The 22,750-nt window shown below is 34.3% G+C and overlaps 1 protein-coding gene across 1 annotated transcript in view; it reads right to left on the bottom strand.

Annotated features, from left to right (window-relative positions):
- ari-2 (E3 ubiquitin-protein ligase ari-2) overlaps positions 1-22,750 on the bottom strand; it is a 338,226-nt gene that overhangs the window by 60,667 nt on the left and 254,809 nt on the right. The window contains exon 4 of the mRNA XM_089592306.1: positions 4,792-5,004. Within this exon, the coding sequence (XP_089448432.1) occupies positions 4,792-5,004 (213 nt within the window). The remainder of the gene's footprint in view (positions 1-4,791; positions 5,005-22,750) is intronic.

Here is a 22,750-nt window from a genome sequence, read left to right as displayed (position 1 = left end):
ACAATTTTCCTCTGTTTAATCCGTAAAATTTAGCCCAATCGAAATTTAGTTGACCAACCTTCGCCCCCACTTTTCCACGACTCGAATTGTATGATTTTAAGCGGTAACTATCGTCAACCTCCATGAGGTACTTCATTTTTTTTTATTAGACCATCCTTACCCACTAAAACTCCCCCCCACGCCGCGTGTCTTAAGTTTAACCCCGAAACCGGATGAGCATTACTTCAGGGTAAAGCCACCAGGAAGAACATCGTATCTCACAGCATAAGCAAGCAAGCTTGCCACCAAGTGCTAGAGGTGCCAAGTCTCTCGAGTTCTGAAACGGACTCGGGGTCCCTGAGAACTGGCAACCACGTCTAGCTCTCCTACGTAAGCTGCATTTTTTGCAAGCGCCACTAAATACTTGATGCTTTCCCTGGCTGATAAATAAATGTAATTAGAGCAGCATAGGTCCGCATAAGCCTGTACTCTTACTGAAGGCCTTTCTAGCCTTGAATGCGCCCTGATTGGGACTTTTTCTGGCCTCTTCTAGCGCTCTTCTAAATAGAGGGTAGTCCCTACTGCCAACTTCGTGCTTGATGTCCGTCGTTGGACAGAGGAAACACCGTGCTGGATCTGGACATCTTTTTCCTGGTGATTTGATTTTCCGTACGGGAAGCGAAGCTTGGACCTATCTTCTTTTTTACAGTTGCCTGAGACATGTCCATATCCCAAGATTTGTAACATCTTTTCATTGCAATTTTTCTTCGGATTTGGCAGCTTACGAAGTCGACTCTTAGTCTGCTTACATTTTCTTTTTTTTTTTTTGCTGTGGGGTTCTCTACTGTAATTAGCGCCAACCTCTAATCTTTAGTATTTGGTTTCAGAAGCGTCACTTTAAACTCCATACTTTGTTGTCCAAAAGCCTCCAGAAAAGCTTTCTCAATCTCTTTTTCCTCGACAATGGCATCGAGGTATTAAACCTTCATTATCGTCTTTTTGTTGCCTATCACCACCGTTCTTTGTCCAGCTACCGCCTTTTTAACTTGCTGCGGGAATGCAATCTGAGCCTTAACACCTTTAGCTTCTATCAGTACAGTTCTTTTTTCGGTAGTGACAACACTTTAGACCGCAACATCAGCCTTGTCCAGGACAAAACTTGCCTTCATTGACTTGAGAACATTAGCAAAAGTCTGCCCTTCAGCCACCTGTACTAATACTTTCGTCGTTACTCTATTCTTCAATACTCTGTTCTTCTGGCCTTTTTTGTCGCTTGTGGGAACATCTTGTTGTTCGCCTCTGCCTGTTCTTTTTTTCTTAGAGGACATGGCTTGTTGGCGTTCCTCAGGGCTTTCTGATGGGCTTTAGTTTTTTTTAGCTAGTTCTATTTTCTTGAGAGCAGTGTTCAGGGTTCTTTTCTGAATATGCCATCGGAAATTATCTCTTCTATGTTCCTTGTACTTCACGGATTTAAAGGACTGCTTTCAACCGTCTGAAAATCCTTCTTCTTGAAAAAGTAAGCCTTGTCTAATCACCTCAGCTGCTTTTAGGTGTTAAAGAACAGCTTTGAGGCCTTCTTGAACGACGTTTGCAGTATTCCCATACTTTTCTTTAATAACTCCGAGCGTATTTTTGATCTCTCGATTTAACTAGCTAAATCTCCTGGTTTCGCTTGGTTATTAATTCTACGCCATTACTTTCCATATAGCCAAGATTTTTTTGAGTCTAATTTCTAAAAACAGTCACGTTACTACCCTCGCTGTCCTTAGTGCCTATGCTCGAAAGGCTTCGTCTTCATCCTGCATCTGTAAGAAAAGGCCATAGAACATTTGACAGTCCCTGTTAGCCATGAGACACAACTTTGTTCCCTCCTCCCCAAAATCCGTGGGGCCAGTGGCAGTCACCCGGACTTACACTGGATCGGAACTGTCAACAGATTCCCTCAGAGAGGTTACCGCCTGGGGTACAAGTTTTGCATCGACGTTTTTCATATTGGCATCTTTTTTAATGTCATACTGACCCTCGAAGGCCAGCACTACCCTTTTTTCTAGAAATGAGTATTTGGAAAGGGTTAAAACCAGGGCACCAGCCCTCTCTGTTACCAGAGAGAACCGCTACTTGCTTGGGCCGGCTGAGATGGCCTCAAGCCTCAACCTCACGGTGTTGAACTCTGATAACAAGGTGACGTTAAGGCGAATAGGGACCAGGGGTTCGATAGTCGATGTAACGCTCGCAACGCCGAGAATGGCAGCACGGGTTCTGCCAGGAGGGTTTTGGAGGACTACACGGCAAGTGATCATCAGTTCATTTCAATTAAACTTGGTGAGTTGCGTGGTGCTACGTCGCGAGAGGCGCTCAGAGCGCGAGCCGTTGGATGGAATGTTGTGCGACTCAATCGAGAAGCGCTTTGCAAAGCCCTGGCCAAAACGCTACCTCCAACTAACCTTAACACAATCTCAGGTGCAGTGGAGGCTGAGCGGCGTGTGAGGTCCACCATGCAACGCATCAAAGAATGGTTATGGGCTTGTTGCATAGGTCAACAGAGACACCTGGGGCCTGGGCTACCGCATAGTTACAAAACGACTGAGTGGCTCGGGAACGGTGGGGCTCATGGAGCCATCGTTTATGCAGGACTTTGTCGGAAATCTTTTCCCAGTACATCTGGAAGAGCAGACAACCGAGTCGGCCGCAGTTGACGGGGTTTCATTGTTTACGCAGATAGAACTGTCAGCGGTCTTATCAGCACTGCCGAAATGAAGAGCAAAGGGTCCGGACGGAATACCTCATGAAGTCCTTAATATCGTGGCAGAAGAGAAATTACATGTTCTGCTGGATGTGTTCAATACTTGTTTAAAAGCAGGCATATTCGGCGGGCCGTCGAAGATCCAACGCCTCGTTCTTCTGGACAAGGGTAAGGGTCCACCTGTGATCCCAGCATCATTTCGGCCTTTATTTTATGCTGGACGACTCGGGCAAGATGATGGAGCCATTGATCCGAACTCGTTTGAGAGGGGTCGTGAATCTGGCCGACAATCAGCACGGTTTTAGGGTTGGCAGATCAACATGCCACGCATTGACCGAGGTTCTAGAGTATGTGAAAAGGGCATGGCAAGCTCCTGACAAGACAAGGAATGTTTGTGTCCTGATCACCCAAGACGTTAAGAAAGCCTATAACTCGGCAAGATGGTCCAACACAAGGAAGGCACTATGTGAACAGGAGGTACCAGCGTACTTGAAAAGGGTCTTGGACAACTATCTCCAGGACCGTGTCATTCGGTAAAACACAACAGAGGGACCACAAAAGGTGAAATTAACGTCAGAGGTAGCTCAGGGATCTGCGCTGGGTCCAGACCTCTGGAACCTCGTGTACGATAGGCTCCTGCGGTTAAAAACGCCCGAGGGAGTAAAGCTGGTGGGTTTCGCGGACGATATTGCCCTGGTCGTCCTAGCAAGATCTCGAGCCCAAGCTGAGCCCAGGATTCAGTGGGGGACTTCCAGAGTGTTAGGGTGGCTGGGGGACCGCGGCTTCGAGCTGACTGGCCGCAAAGCGAAGATGATTGTCCTCACTAGGCAGCGATGGTTTGGCGATAATTTTTGTGCGAACGTAACGGGTGCGGCGATCTGCAAGAGCCCCGCAGTCAGGTACCTTAAAGTGTGGATCGATTCTCGACTCACATTCGGAGAGCACATTAGGAGAACCGCGGTAAAGGCCTTGAAGGGAACAGGGGCTCTGTCGCAACTGATGCCGAATATCGATGGGCCGCGAGAGTCCAAAAGAATGATTCTCGCGTGGTGGCGAACTCCATCATGCTGTATGGTTCGGAGGTTTGGGCGGATGCGCTGGCGATAGCATGGCTTCAAAACCTCCTTACTTCGGTGCACCGGATCAGGACCTAGCGGGTCACCTGTGCATATCGCACATTATCTTCGGTCACAGTGATGGTGATCGCGAGAACCGTAACTATCATATTTTTGGAGCAGGAGCACAGAGCTAGGTTTTTGGCAGGTGGGACAGAGTCGGACGATGTCATTAGGAAGGAGAGCGTGCGATGCTGGGAGCAGGAGTGGGATGATGCCGCTGTGGGTAGGTGGACACACCGAGTCTGCGTCCGTGGCTCAGGCATGGCCACGGCGAGGTTAATTATTACCTAACCCAGTTCCTCTCAGGTCATGGACAGTTTAATGCATATTTTCACCGCATGGCGTTAAGACCAACAGCTAGTTGCGATTACTGCCCTGCGGTGGATAATACAGCAGAGCACACTTTTTTTCAGTGTAAAAGGGGGCACGAGCAGCGGCAGCAGCTTAGGAGTCGTTTAGATGAGGTCGTCACGCCTGAAAATATCATCAGCGCCATGTTAAGGGGCGCCGATGCTAGGAAGGCTGTTGAAGGATTCGCCTGGACGATTCTCTGGGAGAAACAAAGGGAGGAACTACCTTCCTGACAAAATTGTATAAACTCGTGCTGCTCTGAGTAGTTCTACTCACCAGCAAGAGAAAGCACCAAGCATTTAGTGGTGCTTGCAAAGACTGCAGTCTACAAAGAAGCAGAAGGGTGCCAGTCTTCAGGGACCTCGAGTCCTTTTCAGGACTCGAGAAAATTGGCAGCTCTAGCAACTGGTGGCAAGCTTGCTTGCTAATGCTGTGAGATACGTTGTTCTCCCTGGTGGCGCCATCCTGAAGTAATGCTAAAGCGGTTCCGGGGTGGTACAAAAGCCACGCGGAATGGGGGGGGAAGATTTTAGTATGTATGGGTGGTCTAATAAAAAAATCTACTAATACTACTACTATGTAAAAAAGTGCTGTACAAACCAATTCTTTTCGAGGTCCTGCCTCCATGTAGTAGGCATATGGATATGTGTATTGTAATGTATAGCGACACCGAGCTAATAACGAAGCAGCTTCAAAAAGATGTTGCCAGTCAATCCATGTTCCACTTGAATTCATAACTTTTTTATTTATTCTCATTTTAATCTCTTCTAAAGTCTGTTCTTCTAATTTTAAAGACTTACTATGATTTTCCCACTGAAAAAATTTATATTCAAGACTTAGAAGTGTAACACAATGTATTGTATGATAATTACTATTGCTAATAAAAACAAGCTGTGCTGAGAATCAAAACATTAGTGCCTAAAATCAATTTATCAGTTTCTCTATTTCTATAGTTATTTAAATAGTGTATTCATAGGTAAATTAAAATAATTCTAGACATTTCTTGTTATGAACATGTTTTTACAGCACTCAAGATAATTATATTTTTCAACAATTTACGCCCACACACAGTTATTTTTTTCTTTGTGATTCATTTAACGTTAATCTTAAAGATTTAGTATTTTTCACATATTTTTCATTAGAATCTGATGAAGGTAAAATTTATCAAACTCACCTATACCATAAAATTAAAACATGAAGCATCGACCAAGGTTCGTATTCAATTTAAATACAGCTGATTACCACAGTAGTTTTGAAATAAAATGAGTCTATTAGTAGTACTATTCCATCTTAGTTACATAACATGTTAGACATTTTCAAACATATTCAATGCAGTTTGAATGCAGGTTGAAAAAGAAATTTTATACCTTTAAATGTAATTTCATATTACTACTAAGGCTAAGACGTTGTCAAATAATCATTGCACTTAACCTCAAGAAACCGTGAAGTAAAGACGATAATTTATGGGACTAGACAGACAATATCCAAGCCTTGGGAGCCAATTCTAAAAATACAGATTAGTTAGTAGTTGTTTCCAGATAGGAATAAAGTAAGAATAAGGGTGGATAAATTTAAATAATAAAAGCATCGAAATTTTAAATATCAAACAACATTCTTTATATAAATAAAATGTAAGGTTCGTGAGAATACAAGCTTTTTTCCGTAACGTGTTAAGCCTTTTTTGACTGAAGATTCTCAGCACAAGATATGGGTGTAGAAGCCAAATCAAAAATAAAATTTTGCCAAATCAAGTGTATAACACTACGTTTTTTATTCTATACTGTAATTTTACTGTACTAATTATGTGAACAACGCTACACCCATGAATAAAAAATTGCAAGCTAGGATACACCGATCAAACTCGTGGTGTAACAATGTATGGCCGCAATGTGCATTACATGGATACTACACTTTTACGATTTATGTTTCACTCTTATATGTATGAGCTGTAAGTAAATGTTTTTTTTGGTTCTTTTACTTAATATTAACATTAAAATTAAAATAGAAACGAACGGAAACGGAATATTTTACGTAAAAAAGAAACGGCAAAATTGTAGAAAACGCGGTTTTAAAATTTTTGATGTCTTATAAGATACATTTTTTTCCGTGATTTTAACTCAAAACCCTTGTTTTCATCTACCAGTAGAAACTCAACAATTGTATCCTAATATTATACGATACTAACAATTAAAAATAACGGAAATACGAAGGAAAAATATGTATTATAATGACTTTCTATCTAAAATATTTACTTTTTAAATATTAGCGTCAGCAATTGAAAACTTTAAAAAACGTATTTTTTTGCGATAAAGCCAGCTTTAGTAGCTACAACTAAAATCTCCACGTTACGAAAATTTGAATTTTTAAACCGTTACTGATACTGTTCACGTGACTCTAAGTAACTGAAACTTGAGATAAAGTCTAGTTTTACCAAGGTCTGTCAAATACCATTTTTTTAAACCAAAATTTTTTGACTATACAGCTTGACGTGGAACGCTCCATAGATATAAAATTTCTAAGTGTAACACTATAGTTAACGCTATTTCTATGACCAGCATATTATAATTTTTTCATCCGTAAAAAAATCGTTTTTTTTTTTCATTTGCTTAATGTAACAAAAATAAAGTAAAATTTTAATTTGCTTGAAATAAATACAACAGAAACACATCTTAGTATGGTGGAGCATCTTTATTACAAACAATCTGTGACGTTTCATTAAAGTTGGCCTCTCTAAAAATTAAGTATCAAAAAATACTGCACTGTACTGTACTGTAACGGCGATGGTATGGGAGGAGAGAGGAAAACTGTGAAGAAGGTGTGGGTAAGCAGTCGGTACTATACCTATAAATGAGGAAAATGTTCTAGCCTAAGATAATTAGGGGGGGGGGGAGGAGATTGCTTTAAATCACTACGAAATTAACGGAGAGGTGTTGAGGGAGAAATCGGGGTCAATCCACAGACAAAAACTTGACATTAGAACATAAATTGGCCTTATAGTGTGGAGGAAGCTTAAAGAAATGAGAGTAAATGTGGAAGATTGTGGGGCAGTCTAACGTGGGGGGAGGGGATTTGTATGAGGGCGTGGGATCTTGTGTTTCGCTTGACAAAATTTCCTATATGATATAGAAAAATAAAGTAGGGACCTGACGTAAAGAAAAAAGGGAAGCCAGCACTACAACAGTCAAAATATAAAATTTTCTGCTAGAGAAAGTTCAAATGTTTACATCTAACCCTATGTTACACAAATTATTTTGGATTGAAATAGTTTTACTCTCAAGTAGTTTTTTGTTTTCCAAAGCGGTTGTACTGAATAATGGTCAATGTTATAATCATTAGAACAGGCGTTCAAGAAATAATATCCCATAAGCTTTGTTCTGGTATTAGACAAAAATAAAGACTTATAAAAAAAGTCAATATTTTTTTTAATGTAGAGGAAAAACAAGTTTCTCAATGTTGTTCAGCTGGATCTCCTGATGAATAAATACCTAGCAGCTCTTATTTTTTTCATTAATCAAGAGATCGTCGAGACTGAAAAATCAAGCACTACTCAACCTTGCTAAATAGTCTATAGTAATGTATCCAAAACTGGAGCAGAAAGATATCGAAAGCCAAAAAAATGGATCAGCTTCTACCTCAGAAACAGCCAAAGATGCATGTAGATCTAGCTAATGTACACAATATTTCTCCTCCAAGTATTTTTTGTCCTCTGTTCGTAACTTTGTAATCTGATTAATAAAGTGGTTGAAGTATCGATGGAAAGATATGGCACCCTCATTAATATTATTAACAATAATCACAAGAACTTTTTGAATCTTGATTAATTAAAAACTTTTTTTAAATATTGTACTTTGTACTGCAAATCAAATGTTCAATACTTGTACGTCCACTTTTAATCAAAGTTGTTTTGACCAGTAGTACATTGAACGAAAAATAAATAAATAAATTGGAACATTTTTACATTTTTTATTTTTGTCTTTTTCTGTAACAAAAGTATACTGTATACTAAAATTTTATTAATTTACTGATTTTTTTTCATTATAGGTGTATTTCATATTTAACGAAAAAAAAATAATACAAAGAGGCTGGTATCGATCTATGTCGGTATCGAATCAGCTGATAACGTTCAAAAAAAGAGGGGCAACAGATTTTCAGTGTTGGTAGAACGTGAGAGCGTCACCTTGCCAACATAAAAAAACAAACTTTTACTAGCATCGTCTTCTTTACCATTTTTGCGAATTTTCGCTCGTTAGTTTGTTTTTGTATTGCTGTAAACTTCAATACGCACATTCTTCATTTCACACCCCTTTGGTCTGCCATCAAGAAACGTTCAGCACCAATTGCTCCTTTCATTGGCTTTTGAGGTTGTCATAGCCATAAACGCTTTTTTACTGTAGTACTTCACGTCCTTGCTAGCTTTCTCACGACCGTTACTTCTTTACGCGCAAGCTTTTTAAGGCAAAGAGAAAGCAAGATACGATAGACGCATTTATAGACGCAGCAAAAAAAGGGTGAGACATGAATGTTTAAGAAAAATCTGATTTCACGAGTTCAAAATTATTTTTAGAACATTAGTTTTCACGACAATTTATGCTTGCACATTTTGTAAGGGCGACGGCCCAATTCGGAGCTTTCAGCTCAGCCGAAAATCCAGGTTTGATCCCCCTGGATTAAACGTTTCATTATTTTCCTGGCCAAACAAAAACACGAGTTTTGCTTTATAATTCACGAGTTCATGAGTTTTTTACTTGATTCTTTTAGTATTAATACTCTCTTTTGTTTATAACCTTATTTTTATTTTTCCTATCCATTTGTATATATAAGCAAACAACGTTAAGATTTTTTTCTTATTTTTTGTGTTGATTCAACATATTTTTTATTGTAAATTTATTGTGAAGTCAACTTTTCTGTTCTGCCATTTAATTAAATATGTTATTTTATTAAAAATAAGAAGACTTGAATCCTGATTCAACATTTTTCAGTTGAATAAGACTTTATAAAAAAAACTGACACAAAGAATTATCTAGGTTCCCTGAAAAGATGGGAAGTTGTGACTCATTATTTACAGGGTGCCTGAAAATTTAATAACACACAGCACATATGGATAGTATCATCAATATTGTCTTATAATTGCAATGGAATCTTCTACAGAATGTGAAAATTTTTTACTCATTGGATGCACCTTTCAACATGAATACTGACAGAAGCTATGTTATAAGTTTCTTGAACTTCGTTGTTAGTTGAATGTCCCTCATGTTATACAGGAGGGACGACTAATATACAATTATTTGATTTCACATTAGTTTTTAGAAAAATCTTTACCAGAAAGTGTCACATCATCTCATTGCAACAATTTTATGAAGTCACAATTAACTGTTATGAAGGTATCGCTCTCGACCTCCAAATTTCTTAGATAGTTTTATAATTTGACCAGCTGGAGAAACAACTTTTAAAAATTTAATGGTGTAAGAAGATTTATAGCTTGAGTACATTAATACTCTTTACTTTACCGTGGAGGTTGTTTAGTTTTAATCTCAGTACAGTCAATAATAATCCTGCACTTAGGATAACATCTTTTGAATAATGAAGGCATAGTATTTGAGATATCTTCTTGATCTGTTTAATGATTAAAATTCTCAGTATGAACGGCTAGAGTTCTTAAACGCTATGGAAAATTCTTGACACAGTCGTACTATTCAAATAATGGCAAAAAATGCTATAAATCATAAGCCCAGCTTTAATACCTTAAAGAAAATTGAAAGTCTAGTTTTTTTCGATTTTTTGTTCAGTTTAGTTTTTCGCTATAAATCTAACAATAGTTTAAATGCTGACTTAATTACACCAGTTAAACTACTGAATTTTAATGAATCTTTGATGCTTTCGTACCCAGTGGAAGTATGTGGGATTTTACTTGCAGTTCTTATTGTTTCCTCACTCGTAGTAGGTTTGAATATAAAATATAACAATATATTAAGCGGTAATAACGGTGTAGTTAAAGCATCATTCTCATTGAAATTGCAAGACAATTTAAAATTATTATTCAAATTGTAATTCGGTGACAATACTTTAATTACAACACTGTTTGTGGTAATTACATTATACTGCATTCTACGCCGATTGTTTCATCAACAGTAGAAAATTTTAAAGTGACACAATCATCGGCATGTATTTTAGTAGTAACATCACAAGTTCTATCTGTATCAGGTAAATAATGTTTTTTAACCACTCGTTTTGATCCTCTTTTGGTGAATATGTCATATCGTTTCAGTTTTTGATGTTTAGACTAAATTTTTTTTTCCAGCACAGATAGTTGTAATGTGTGCTGGACTCCCAGTATCCATAGACTTATTACCACCAACGAAATGTTCACTACAAATTCTTCAGTATTTAGACAGTTGCTAATGTTTTTGTTTCAGTTAAATTTGATTTTTACTCAGTCAGAGGATTCAGGTTATGAAATAGTATATTTTCTACCTCGGGCGTTTTTGCGAGTTGGTCGTACTCTCGGTGGAAAAAATAAGAATTGCAGCTGGTGTGCATCCAACCAAGGCAATCACAAGGAGTCTCTGGTATAAAAACTGCCATATCCTACCTTGAGCATTTTTGAGGGTCGAGTGTGCCCTTGGTAGGAAAAATAGAGTTCACACCTAGAGTAAATGTAATCGGGGCAAGCACAAGGAGCCTAGTGCTGGCCCAAGTGATATGCGCCACCAGGTACAAAAACTACTATTATTATTAGACATTTTTAAAAGTTGTTAGTTTTATAGATCTTGATTATATTTTGCAAAAAACATGATTCATTCTATCTTATTAGAGGATAATTATTTATTGTGTACAATGTAAATTGTGTATGTTGTTGTACTACATTTATCCACCTATTTCGGTTCTCCATTTCATGAGGTCTTGCTGAAAAAACTTAAAATTTTATACCATTGTTCTAACAATGTACATTTTTGCAGCTTTGCACACAACAACTTAAATTGTTACTAGATTTCAGTGGCAAATCCATTTCCGTTTTTTCGTAATACTTGCAAAGTAGATCAACAGGAGCTGACTCCTACAAATTACTAATTTTTTTCACAGTAGATGGCATTAGTGTTCTATATGCCAGGTCTCTGTATAGTTTTTTAGGTACGGCATTTTAAACACCCCCCCCCCCGCAGCTTTTCAAGTACCAATAAAACTCCGACAAAATAAGAGAAAATTTTCTTAAGTTTTTCGTCATTTCGACCTAACAAGATTTCTCGCCAGCCCCCTATGGCTCACACACATTTAAAGATGCCCCCTCCCTACAGCCTCCCGAAATTATGCGGTCACAAAAAATCAAATATGTGATAAAAAAAACGTATTGTGTAGTAAAAATCATTTTATTACATGCGCGTACTGTCGTAAAATATGTCATTTTCTCTTGTGTTTTAGCTTCATTAATATACTTGAATAACATAGATTTGCCCTTGTACACTTGTTTAGATGATCTTATGCACTGTAGTTTTAGATTACCATAACTATTTCTCCAATTTCAAATTCAGTTCATGAAGTGGAAGGTCTTTTGCGAGTAGAATTTATTATTTGAATTAGAAGATTAATACGTATTTGATTGTTAGACTTGCCCACATTTTTATGTGTCGCGTGAATAATGCTGTAATACGTTGTTTTGTTTCCACTCATTTGACTTGAAATGCTATTACTTAGGAAATAACTACTTTCATTATGACTCGTAAGTATTATGCTGTTAGTGAAGAATCTTACCTTGACATTTTTGCGTAAACATGCTTTGTTTTTCAAGTTTCTGAGGTATGAAACATTTTGAGTTTTGCATTAAGAGTTTATTGTTATTGAAGCATATATATATATAACACATATTGAGATGAAAAAAATTTTATTTCATTTTATTATACAAATTTATTTTTTTTTGGGCTGCGTTGACTGGCCAACAGGAACGTCACCCCACCACCACACAGTGGGAAGAAAGTGGTTTTTTGGGGCAATAATCGATTTCCTAACGAGTTTTGAAGTTACAGCAAAGAAATTGTAGTTCTGTTCACGATATTATAACTTTTAAAGATCTACTGCGGAAATTTGAGAATTAAGTAACATAACTTAGAAAAAAAATTAACTGTCACTGAATCGAAAACGTTAAGCGATTAGATTTTTACAAAAACTTACAAATCTATCTAATAAATAATTAAACGCGTTTTTTATGATCATTTATACTTTTCCTTACTAAATTCAGTGAACTAAAGTAGTACCTAACCTAAAAAGTTTAAAATTTTTTTAAAAAATTTGTGTTATTTTTGATGAAAATTAATTCACTAGTAAGTTTTGAGGTTACAGCGAAAAAAAATTATAGTTTTCGTGAGATCACACTTTATAAAGGACCACTGCCAAAGCCTTACACTTGGGTTACATAAACTGAAATACAATTTAATTCCTACTAATTATATTTAAAAAAAAAAATTTATTTTTACTAATACTTTTCGAACTAATTGATAGATATTAGAGTTATTTCAATGTTTACTTAAAAATTGTACTATTAAAATTCGTAAATTTATACGCAGTACACATTTTACAATGATCATCATATTTTATAACTTTAGGTTTTAGTTTAAAATAAATAATATTACATAAAGATTCTATACTTACTTAATATACTATAACTAATTAAATGTCATGAACCATTACATTTTAATTGTTCTCTAATTTCTAGCATCTTAGACTAGTAAACCTTAAGCTTCCATGCTTAGTACTTTTTTTTTCTGTCTTCAGTAAATCGTAATGTACTTTTAGTAGATTATAAACTAATAACCCAGGTAACTGAAATAAGTAAACAGTCAATCCCCAGTAATACAAGCTAAGTGCCTGCACTCTCGACTAAATGGTAAATTAATAAATAATGCATATCCCAAACTGTGATTCCCAGTAACTAACAGAGTACACTGGCTGTCCTCTTGATTAATAGATAAATTAATTGTATGCAATACTACCTATACTCTGTAACCAAAAAGATTTAAGTGCCAGCCCTTGTAATGCATAAATAGATAATTTATATACCACACGAATAATTCCTTGTAACCCAATAGACCTAAGTGCCTGCACTCTTTATTGTTTAATTAATCCATTATATGCCGTGAAATCGATATTCTGTAACCTAATAGACTTGAGAGACAACACTTTCAATGCATAAGTGAAAAACTTGTATACCAAATAAATAATCCCCTGTAACTGAACACACTCCTACTTATGCACTCCTGATTGTTAAGATGATTAATTTATTGCCAAGTCATCAGTGTTTCGTAGAAATCCAAACACAATCAACTCGTGAGTTAACCCTTTCAATGGAGGGGAAAATCGTTCTACTGTTACCTCAAAACTCCCTAGCGAATCGTTTTTTATCGAAATAACACTTTTTTTTTTTAATTTCAAAATTATGAGGTTAGGTACTACTTTAGATTACTAAATTTAATGAAAAGGATAAAGGATCATAGAAAATGCACATAATTATTTATTATATAAATTTGTAAGTTTCTGTAAAAATCTAATTCGTTAAACAACCTATTCAGCGACGATTAAATTTTTTTCTAGGTGATGTCACTTAATTTTTAAATTTTAGCAGTGGATCTTTATTGGTTATAATCTCATGAAGAGAACTTTAATTTTTTCTTTGCTGTTACCTCAAAACTCGCTACCGAAGCGATTTTTGGCCAAAAAAATCACTTTTTTTCACACTGTGTGCCGCACCGCTTGCATCAACAACACTGATTCTTTATTGATTGATTCAACAAAGGTGGATATGTCAAACGATCTTAAAATTTAGATATTGGTTGTTAAACTTTTATGTAATACGAGAATCATCTGTTGATAGTAATCCGTACGTATTGAGATTTTAATGGCTCTCCCTTGTCCATTCACAGTGAATGCTCAAAATTTTGTTACCAACTACAGTCTGGACAAGGAAGTTTTTATTTCAAATTTACTTCTTAGGGCAATTGTAAGGAAACTAATTTTTATTACTATCTAAAAGAAAATTGTAAATCCAAATCTAATGTCTTGATTTGTTAATGTAAGCTTATCGTCTCATGTTATTTGTGTACAAATAAGAAGGTGATAAAACGTATTAGTGCCACCTTACATTGACAAAGCAGTCTTCCTTCGTGACTGGTCATACTTCAAGGTTACCAAGGTACCCTGCAATACCTGATAAATCTACCCAGTATATTCACCCAAGACAAGTGTTTTCTGTACGAGGAGAAGGGCTTTCGATACCTGAGCCAAAAAGTCCTGATACTAGGAGTCATCCTGTCGGCAACGTTAAATACGTTGACAAAAACTATGTACTTCTATGTATTCTTTGCCGTAAAATATGAGTATGTTGTTCAGAAATTGCTAAAAAGATACATTTCGTTTACAACGTGATTGTTTAAACAAATAGGAAAAAGTGCAAAATTCGATCTGGAAAAGGTTTTTTTGAATGGTAATAACTAGTAAGTAAGTCAATATTGTTTAATTTTACGAAATGGAATATTTTCTTCGAACATTCTATTATCAAATGCTATTATGACAAAATCCAAATTTTCGTTCTGAAATTGTTTAATACACTCGTAAACCAATTGCGTTTTTAATTATTTTTCAAGTTATGTATAAAATAAGGTTGAATGAATTCATCGACAGTTACCCTGTGAAAAATATTACTTATATTTTTCATAATACTTCATGACAAGTGAGTTTTGTTTAAAATACCATTATTGGTAAGTGTTGGGTTACTATCAAATTTTATAAGCAAATTCAGATGTTCCGATTTTTCTTTGAAAAAAATTTTCTCTGGCAAATTAGAAAGAATACATTTAGAAAGGTTTTTGGCTGAATACCATTACTGTCCTGTCGAAAAATAATTTTCAAAATAATACTATATTTGTAATTTCAGATTTTGAATGACCTATTTAATTAATTTTTTCATCAACACTCGTAAAAATTGACAGTATGGATACGACCAATGTAATAAAAAAAATAGTTTTTAGTAAGTAATATAAATTGATATAAATTGTTTCTTCCATGTATTCTTTGTCATTTTTTTATTTGATTATAAAATACAAATGTCAACTTAAGAATCAATTATTTACAAGCCACACAGCAATAATAAGATGGTTAGTATCACTGTAAAAATCATATAACTGTCTGCAATTGAAACATGACATAAATAATTATAAAAAAAGTTGCAAAATTAAAAAAAAATGTCGAATAATAAGACACATAAAATATACAGTGGCTTGCAGAAAAATTGGATAACAATTATTTTGCGATTTCAGATGCCAATGTGGAAACTCAAACCTTGACTTGGTTTAAATGTGTCCAGCTTCGTATAGTCTGTTGGTAGACAAATCGTTGTTAAATCCGCTTCAAAATGTATGTAACAATATATTCCAGGAACAATTGCAACAATAAATTTGTTAGGAAGGTGGTTCGATTATAGATGACCCTAAAAATGACTAGTGAGATTAATGGTGGTTAAGTGTACGTAAAGATTTGCTCAATGGTGAAGAGACTTTTAACAAAACAGGAAAATAATTTAAAAATTAGATGTATAGAACAGAAATATATCCAGAAAAGCAAACACGAACGTTAAAACACCAAATTCACCTAACTTTCGACTCAGACTGTATTACTATATAGGTATTCTAATAACATTGTAGTTGGACTTTCAACTGCTATATTTTAAAAACGGTGAAGCTAGGCTTCCTCAATTTTTGTATACTCATTTCAACTATAATAAACCTTAACATATTGTTTTTTCTTTAAATTATTAAGACAATTTTAAGAGTTATGAGTAAAAACGTGCATTTTCCGACAAGTCTTTCATAAGACCATGTATACCAGTGGCCAACTTTGCGATTTTATTTCTCAAAAACAGTAAGGCTAGGCTCTTTAAAATTTTAATATCTTATTTGTGATACTGAAACATACCTATGCAAATTTTTTCAGAAATTTCTTAAGAAAATGAAATATCACGACATCCCCCTTCTTAATCGAAGCTTTTGCTAGAAGAAATAGGCTCAGGCTCGGTTTTTATTAATACATGAATTTGTAGTTAAAAAATTTTTTTTAGTTCTCACAATTTTCGTTAGGCTTAATTGTACCAATCGACGCTGGCTTTATACATCTCAGTGCTAGTTTACTTCTGTATAAAAAAGCTTTTTCTTTTAGTTTAAGAAGACTTTCTTCTGCCCAAAAATCTCAAAAGGCTCTTTCTTGACTTTTACTCTGAAAAAACTCTTTCTTTCACTCACCTGATGGTATCATTGTTAAAAGTATTATGATGCTTTTTCTGCATTTGATATAAATTATTCAACTTCCTTAATAATCTACAGCTTTAAAAAAGCTTTATTTTAATCGTCATCCTAGAAAGTAATTAATTTTTTTTTTTTTTTTAACAAAGTACTGCAGTGTTTTGACAAATATTTTGTCTCAGAATCTTCCCGAATACTTTTAACTACTTATTCATCGAACTGTTTCATTCATTATTATTATTCTGGCAGTCGAAAATAAAATAAAAGTAGCACACCTTAGTAAAGATTAGCAAACAATTTTAAAATTTTTACGAAACTATTTTTTATTTTGTTAATCAAATTCATTCACTGATTAACATTTCAACATTAAGTAAATATCAGTAGACGGGCGCTGATGATTGTACTCTAATTAAAAATTTTGCCTCCGCCTTTTTTTTTGTCGTAAATAGGATGTTTATAGTTTCTTAGGAGTTTCAAAACGCACAAATTATGTTCAAATTCTTAAAAGTTATTTTAGTATTGTTAAATTATGGAATGTCCTTGCTAACAAAAAGTATCAAAGTAACAATATTTATTTTTATGTATTTGAAAAAAAAATGTTGACGACAAATATATATTTTTTAACGAAACAGAAATAAAAGAAATGAAAACAAAATGATAAATTGATTAAAAAAAAAAAAAAAAAATTCTACGATGATGTGGATTTAAACTCTTAAGTGCAAAATCCACGCAGCAGCATAAGCCTTAACCATCTCAGCTATCCAAAGGACACATGAATTTTCTTTCGAAGTCACATATGTTTATGGATATCCTCCGGAGCTTGTCCTACAGTTCAAAGCAGTTAGGATATTTAAAATGAATAAATTAGCACTTTTTCATGGCCTGCTGTTTCAGCAAGAAGGCTCTTGTCCGATGTCTCCGGGTCTTAAGATAATGGACATTAGTGTACAGAACGTCTTCTTTCGTAGCACTCAGTCATCTTGACGGTTTGATGTGGAGATCAAACATGATGAGTATGTTACTTACTCATTAGAGACTGTCAGCGTCAAGGGAGGTAAAGGGGTGTCAGTAGCCAGGATACCCAGCTACGTGACGAACAGCTTAATTCTTGACGTCTGCTAGTAAACGACAATGGTAATCGATATTTTTCTCAGAACTCTCATTACCAGGTTTACTTACTTCAACTGCAGGTGGACGTCACACAGTGGGGTCGATTCACCAAAATCCGAAAAATTGAGTAATTGGTTTGTAGCTCGGTTCTTACAATTTTTTTGGATTTAAGAACTTAATGACTAACATTACATAGACGATATTTATTTAAATGTTATAAAAAGCAATATTAAATAAATACGAATAGCAAAAAAAGATCCGTTGATAACATGAGTGTAGTATGCATGTAGTTTGCTAATGTCTAGCTGATTTTGTCATGAACACTTTTTTTGATTAATAATTATCATGAGAAAATTTGAATTTGTTAAAAAAATTATCATGAACTCCTTATTCACTAACTGCCTAATTATCTTTGAATTTATTTAACTTTTGTAAAAGTATGAAATTAAAATAAGAAGAGTGATGCTAAGAACAGTCATTAATTAAACGAAAAACCATTAAATATTTGTACTAATTAAAATTTCATAAAACTTTATTTCTGATTCAGAATCACTGGATTCATTTTGATCGTTGAGAGAAGCTTTGATGCAGTAAATATCAGATAGTTATTCCAAAACTTAAGTCAAAATTGGCTACTTTGCTTTTATATATGTATATACGCATGATAATATGCAATATAAGCGTCTATGGATAGTACTTATGAACACGACCATTTATGAATAAATAATACCACAAGGGGTGAACGACTATATTTTTACACAGAAAGTACAAATATTTAAAGAAAACTAACGCTCTAGTAGGTTACCAACAGTTAAATAATAACTTACTAATACGGGATTAAAAATTGTTAAAATCACTGTTTGAAACAATAACAATCTTGAATTCAAAAAGATGAGGGTTACACGAAATAATACAAAAAATATTTTTGACTCTTATTTGCTGATATGTCAAAATAAATTTGATTTGGCCAAAAGTAATATTTTTAATTAAAAATTAATAACGTGTCATTTTTGAAAAATTTTAAAAACATCACTGTTTACAGTGATCATAGGATTAAAACTTATTAGGAAAAAAAAAAAAAAAAATGAAGCATGACCGCAAATTGACAACCATAATGTAAAAAAAAAATTAAACGAATCATAAGTGCGATGTACAAATGTAGTTGTTGAGTTCAAGTAAAAAAGGAGGTATAACTTTAATATAGTGACATATATTAAATTAAGTTAGTATGGAAAATACAGTGGAGATGAAGCCGAATACTAGTAAACATTACGTACGAAGATTCGTAACGTTGTTACATTATCATTAGATAAGCTGTCTCATGGTCACGGGACCAAGTAAACGTTTCACTATTGCTAAAATACAGTGGAGATGAAGCCGAATACTAGTAAACATTACGTACGAAGATTCGTAACGTTGTTACATTATCATTAGATAAGCTGTCTCATGGTCACGGGACCAAGTAAACGTTTCGCTATTGCTCATTACATTACATTCCTCTAGTTGAAAAAAAAATCTCCCTTTTTACGAAGACGCTTGGATCTTTGCAGTTCCTTATTTTCTGTCTGAATGCTGGCCATTTGTTCAAGGTGTATTTTCCAAGTTTTTTCAGGAGACATTTAAACCTCGAAAGTGAAGGGTGCTTAGATAGCTCACTATTTCACTCTTTACTTTTTTTTTATTATCAACGCTATAATCATTCGTCATCACGATATCGACTTGATGAAAAAATGATGAACGAGAGCCACTGCTTCTCATTATTTGATAATGTTGTTCTTTCAAAACTCTATTTCATACTAGGGCGTAGTTAATCGTAAAAAGTTTGTACTTCTCTTTTAAACATTAAAAACACCGGGCTTTTTCCTACTATACGGTAGAGAACGCTGTGAAACTAAAAAAATAAAAAAATTGAAAATACATCTATAGCATTTTCCAGTGTTTTTCCTTCTTTGAAAATTTTCGTTATTTTATTTTTCAAAACACCTATTAAATTTTTCGTGGCACCTGTTGTAAGTGGATAATGTAGTGGAAAAAAATGATGCTGGATTTTCAGTTTTTAAAAATAATCATTGAAAAACGCACTTTTAAATTGAGGTCTATTGTCTGTATTTAATTGAAATGTCGAACCCTACCATGAAAAAATACCCTTGAATTGAATAACTAACTTTTCTCGGCCTATGTAAGCACCACCATCAATAATTTAAGGTCACTTCGGCTTTTTGCGCTCCAAACAAAAGTTGACATGTCCGCACTAACGCATCTATGTCACGGTCGATATACGGCCACCAAACATACGAACATCATTTTAATTATAATCTAACTAAATGCGATTCATGGAATTCTGTTAACACTATGAAGCGAAGTGATTCTGGAATTACTACTAGATAACCCTATACCAGGCAATTTTTTTGTAATGGTAAATTCCAATCGTTTTTCAAAATATTTTTTATCTTCCACTGCACAGTGGGTAGAAAACGACTACTTTTCTCAAAAAATTGGACTGCAAAAAAGTTCGAAACCAATTTTTATTTTATTCAATTTTCAGAGGAGATCATTAGCTATGACGAACTATTGCGATTTTTTTCGCAACATAACCTAAAAAATAGGTTGTATGGCATATATACAAGAAAATAAATCTGATCTAGTCAAGAATACTAGTGTGAAGGGATTATTGAAAAATTTTAGGTACAGAGTTGCTTATGAGCCACTATTTAAACCAATGCAAGACCTACACAGCCTTTTTAAATTCTTCACAGCCTACGGCATACCTACATGGACCTACATAACTTCTGTAAATACAACAGCCCACATAAATTTAAAAAACGTTATCCACTACTCTACAAAATTGTTGAAATTTTTTTTCAGTAATCAATTAGGTTATTTATTTTAAAGAATGGTTTATACTGTCAGTATCACACATAACCTCAAAATGAAAATTCTGAACTCCAACCCTTTTAATGCCGCTAAAAAATGTTTTATACAAGTAAATTTGTTGTAAGACATTTACTGATTTTTATTTACCGGAGATAAGTATTTAAGAATCAAAAAGCTACAGCTCGAAGATAGCTCTTTATGTCCATAACTTTGTATTTTTCAATGTATGGCAAAAAAAACAATTATTTAAAATATCATGTCGTGGAAAATTGTCAAGTGCAAGGTTTTTGTTTGATATCATGCATATTCATATAATTCAGACATTATGGTCATGAACTCTAAGGTCAACTACACAACATTTCATTACCACGAGGTCAAATCACTTTTTAATCCGTTATAATGACTGACATTTATTACATCTGGATAATAATATTTTCTTAAAATATAATAATTAAAATAATAATACGACACATGAAACTAACAATAAAGTTTGTTCATATTATTATAGCCTTAAAGCATTACCCCATAGTACAACCATCAAAAACACGTAAGAATAGCTTAAACATTATTTTTTAATCAATGCAATAATGTTGGGTGGTTAATCTGAGGTGTACTCATTTACTTACAATACGCTGTTTACATTAAACATCTATATAATTGTTGCTATAAGAATAATAATAGTTACACTTTAAAAATTTTTCTCACAGACTTCGGTTAACTACTTGCTTTCTTTTTTCTTTCATACGTTTATATGTAACTAAAGGATCTAATGATACTAAAAAATTACCAATAATGTATGTACTTGTAGAGCATCTACTGAACTATCTGCTTTTTCCCAGTCAGGCTTTTTGAAATAATTTATTACTGCACTCTAGAGGTTCTTATGAGTACCTCCCAATAGGTAGGTCGAAATTATGAATAATTCTACTAGCATGACATAAAATTTTATGTGCGGATGGCGGCATTTTATACTACGGATATAACGCAACTGGCAAACAGTTTCTAGAGCGTAATCTATAAATATTTTATTGTTAATTTAATTAATGCAAGTTACTAAGTGCATAATGGTATGGACTTTTTTACTTAAATTTTTATCCAAACAAGTGCCATCAGCTGCTAATTTACAGTTCTCAAAAAATATCCTTGCTAAATTGCCCATATTTGTTGATCCAGATCCTTGCTTAACTGTGTCAAACGAAATTGATAACTTTGTCATCAACTCTTCTTAAACCTTTTTCTTCTTTAATTTTTTCATTGATTTGTGTTCATCAGTCTTAGATTAAAATTCTTTAAAATCTAAAGATGAACCTTAAGTAAAGCATTCAATAAATTGAATCCAGGCATGTAATATGGATAAACCAAATTTACAAATTTGTTTATTTACTTGCATATTTTTTATGTGTTTCAAATTGTTAAAATCTTTTGAACGAACGCCACATACATTTCAACAGCAAAAAGCTTCTGTACAGCGAATACATTATAAGTTTTTAGGTCCATTATTGTGCAGTGAATATTAAAACATAGTTAATTTAATGCCATGTATATTAAAATCTAAAAATTTAGCTTCATTCAGAGAACTTAAATAATAGGTGTATACTTCTAGAGTGAGTTCAGATGTCTCTTTTTCGAAACGAAATTCTATGGGCCTACAGGAACTAACAAAACATGGTTCCTTAGTTTCCCAGATAAGTTTAGTATCAGACTTTAACTGTAATGGAATTATAAGAACAATGAACACTGATCTATCAGAATTAGTTACAGAATACATATCAATTTTATCAACCTCACTCCCATTTTCATCTTTAGACTTTCCTGGTGAGTCACGTGACAATCCTTTTTAGTCTTGTTGTACCGTCATCATGTACAACTGATGTACGGTTATCTAAACTATGATTCTAGTTTTGTCAAGTTGTTTGTTGTCCTAAAGCTCCATCTATACTTCATTTTTCAATAAATATCAATTTTTCATCTTGAATACTTTGAACTTCATCGTCACTTACAGTAGACAGAATCCGTTTGATAGTGTGTTCTAAGAAATAAATCGAGTTAACTTTCACACCATACTCGCGTGATGTGATGTATTCCGGATAACAGTTATCTCTTGCTTGAATTAATACATCCTCAACTTCAAATACTTTTGTTTAGTGAGTCATAAATTGGTACACGTTGCTACTACAGCATCTATGTCTTTCACACTCTCCAGTATTTTCGTTTTAGCTAATAAGTTGTCATCACTCTGCCAATTTTTCAATTTTCTGCATCTCTTCAACATGATAATAACAGAAGCTAGTTCTTGC

The sequence above is a fragment of the Copidosoma floridanum genome, unplaced genomic scaffold, assembly GCF_036245765.1.
Source record: "Copidosoma floridanum isolate Cflo_tuat_1 unplaced genomic scaffold, Cflo_Japanese_pri ptg000016l, whole genome shotgun sequence".
Lineage (NCBI taxonomy): Eukaryota > Metazoa > Arthropoda > Insecta > Hymenoptera > Encyrtidae > Copidosoma > Copidosoma floridanum.
This window is presented reverse-complemented; position numbering and strand designations above follow the sequence as displayed.